Source organism: Barbatula barbatula (genome assembly GCF_947034865.1).
Source record: "Barbatula barbatula genome assembly, chromosome: 22".
NCBI lineage: Eukaryota > Metazoa > Chordata > Actinopteri > Cypriniformes > Nemacheilidae > Barbatula > Barbatula barbatula.
In genome coordinates, this window is record NC_136785.1 from 12,213,508 (window position 1) to 12,216,161 (window position 2,654).

At 44.6% G+C, this 2,654-nt stretch overlaps 1 protein-coding gene across 1 annotated transcript; it reads right to left on the reverse strand.

The window, feature by feature from the left end:
* Positions 1–565: 565 nt before the first annotated feature.
* pou4f3 (POU class 4 homeobox 3) lies at positions 566–2,654 on the reverse strand (the record flags this gene model as incomplete). Its single annotated transcript, XM_079487500.1, has 2 exons — positions 566–2,296; positions 2,559–2,654. 2 exons carry the CDS (start codon positions 2,652–2,654, stop codon positions 1,406–1,408), a joined length of 987 nt encoding a protein of 328 aa, XP_079343626.1. The 3' UTR covers positions 566–1,405.

The following is a 2,654-nucleotide window of genomic DNA, read 5'->3' on the forward strand; positions in this document are numbered from 1 at the left end:
TCATCCCTTGAGCCTGTAAGACTAACATCTCTCCCCCCAGCTCTCTGCCTGTTTTATACCAATATACAATTAATATTGCATCGTCATTACTTAATAATTTCAAATCCCTTTGCACAAAGCCGTGACAGACATTTATTATTCAGCGGTGTCCGTTTAAACCCGAATTAAAAGAAGAAAAAAAAGATGATGTTTGTGCTGGCCTGGATTAGCCATTCTTCTATCTATATTGGTGTTGGTGTGTAGTCTATATTTTTGTCATGAATGTTTAATTATAATTGCGCTCGAGCAGCTTATTAATAAAACACGAGTCTCATCCATTTATGATATTACAATGATTTTAACGCGTCGGAGATAATTTATGTAAGAAGAAGAATCCATCTTATCTAGCCATTTTGGGACTTTTGATTATGTTACTGTTATATAGAACATGCGTGTGATCTTTTTTACTCACATTTCTCCATTGAGCAGTCACTATAAACTGGCGACTTGTTTACAGTCTCCAAAACCTTTAAACTAATATTTATAATAATAATAAACATAAGGCAAAAACGAAGGCTTTGAAAAAATCAACAATTTATTATATAACATTCAAAGTCACACAGTGTAATGTGAATAATAAACGTGGGAGTGATTGTAGTGGCTACATTTATGCAAACCAAATAGCAGCATTCTTCATTACACCATCAGTTTTTGCATATTTTCATCGTCATCACTTTGACTTACTGACGATCGTTGACGAGGAAATATTTCGTGACAGTTTGTGAGAACATGTGATTTACATCACGAGACATTCAAACAAATATTACAAACACGTTTCAAATGACATTTCATGTGATACTCCAGCAACACCTTGTGCGTAAATTGTAATAGTTAAATAAATACGTCTTTAAATACCAAAACACACTTCAAAATATAACCTCACGTGTGATAATACTGAAACAAAGTTATAGTAGCCTTCCGATGAATCTCCTGAAAATAAATAGAAAGCAAATGATTTTAAATGAAAGGATTGCGTTCGATTGCTTATAATTCAGACTGCATACCGTATTTATTTTAACTTAAATAACAGGGAACCATTTACATTACGATGCCCTTATACACATATGAAGTTGCCATGATTAATTTAGTAATAACAGTTACAGTGTGTTCTCACAGTCTGTCCCGTAAAATAACGAAACGGCAAGTGCTACATGTTAAATGGTATTGCTTAGTAGGCCTACTACACAGTAACAAGAACACTGTGTTGCATAAAGTCCGTCCAAAGATTGTTCAATATCAATGTGTAAAATTGTAGGCTACACAAAGTGAAGGCGATACGAAAATGAGTCCTTATAGGCTTAACGATTAAAGATATTTAGATCCCTGCATGTGATGCTCCTAAAATGTCTAATTCGCAACATCAACATTAGTGCACCGCCGAATATTTCATCCTTTTCTGTTTTTGCCTTTGGTTGCAGAACCAAACCCGAACCACGTTCTTCTTCAGATCCAACTTCTCCGCAATGGCCGCGATTTTCTCCGACGACGGTCGCGGCTGGATGGCGAAATACGCCTCGAGCGATCGCTTCTCCGGAGCAGCGATCGACGTGCGCTTTCGTTTCCTCTCGTTGCCGTTAAAAAGGTCCGGTTTGCCGTTTTTCTCCCGGTAAGCCGCTTCAGCCTCCTCCAGCCAGGCTTGGAGGACAGGTTTGAGGGCTATCATGTTGTTATGGGAAAGGGTTAGGGACTCGAACCTGCAGATGGTGCTTTGGCTAAGCGACCCGACGCCCGGAATCTTGAGGTTGGCGAGGGCAGAACCCACATCCGCTTGGGTGACCCCGAGCTTTATCCTCCGCTGCTTGAACCTCTCGGCGAACGCCTCCAGCTCCCTGGGATCGGACTCCACGTCGCTGACGCACGCCATCCCGTTGTGCACCGACAGGGTGTGCGGGTGCCCCATGGCCATGGCTTGGTGCAGGTGACCCATTTGCAGGTGGTGCTGGTGGGCTTGGGTGGTCATCACCGAAGGATCCGGCGGCGCGCCCATGCCGCTGACCGACAAACTAGAGGAAAGGTGCTCTAGTAGATCTCCTTCCAAGGTCTGGTGGCTCAGGTGGTGGTGATGGTGCGATGGGAGGTTGTTTGAAGGGTGAGATATGGGCACCGTGGACGACGAGGAGGTGCAAGGCACGCTGCTCATGGTATGGTAGGTGACGTCCGTCTTGAAAGGGTGACTCTTGCAAATGTCCGCCGCCGCCAAAGCTTCAGCGCGGGCCAGGAGACTCTCATCAAAGCCGCTGAATATATTGCCCTGGAGCTGTGGGCAAGAGCGCGCATATGGAAGTCAGTGGGGAATTGTGTCAACTCCGGATTAAAGAACATTCTCATGCACCCTCCTCAAAGCACATGTCATAAAAATTTATATGAAAGCTGCAGCTTTGCTTGGATAGGCATGTGAGAGAGAGAGAGGTAGAGGAAAGGAGAGGTCGGGTTGGGGAGGGAGGGACGTTGGAGCAACTCAAAAGTGACAGAATGGAGACAATGCGTCTTTGGAAAGAGCGGTTTACCGTAAAACGTACCTGCGGGGCAGGTAGGCACACGCGCCGCATGCCCTCGGAGCTCGGGTGCAGCGCGGGGTGCATGGTGAAGTGCTGCTTGCCGTTCATGGCCATCAT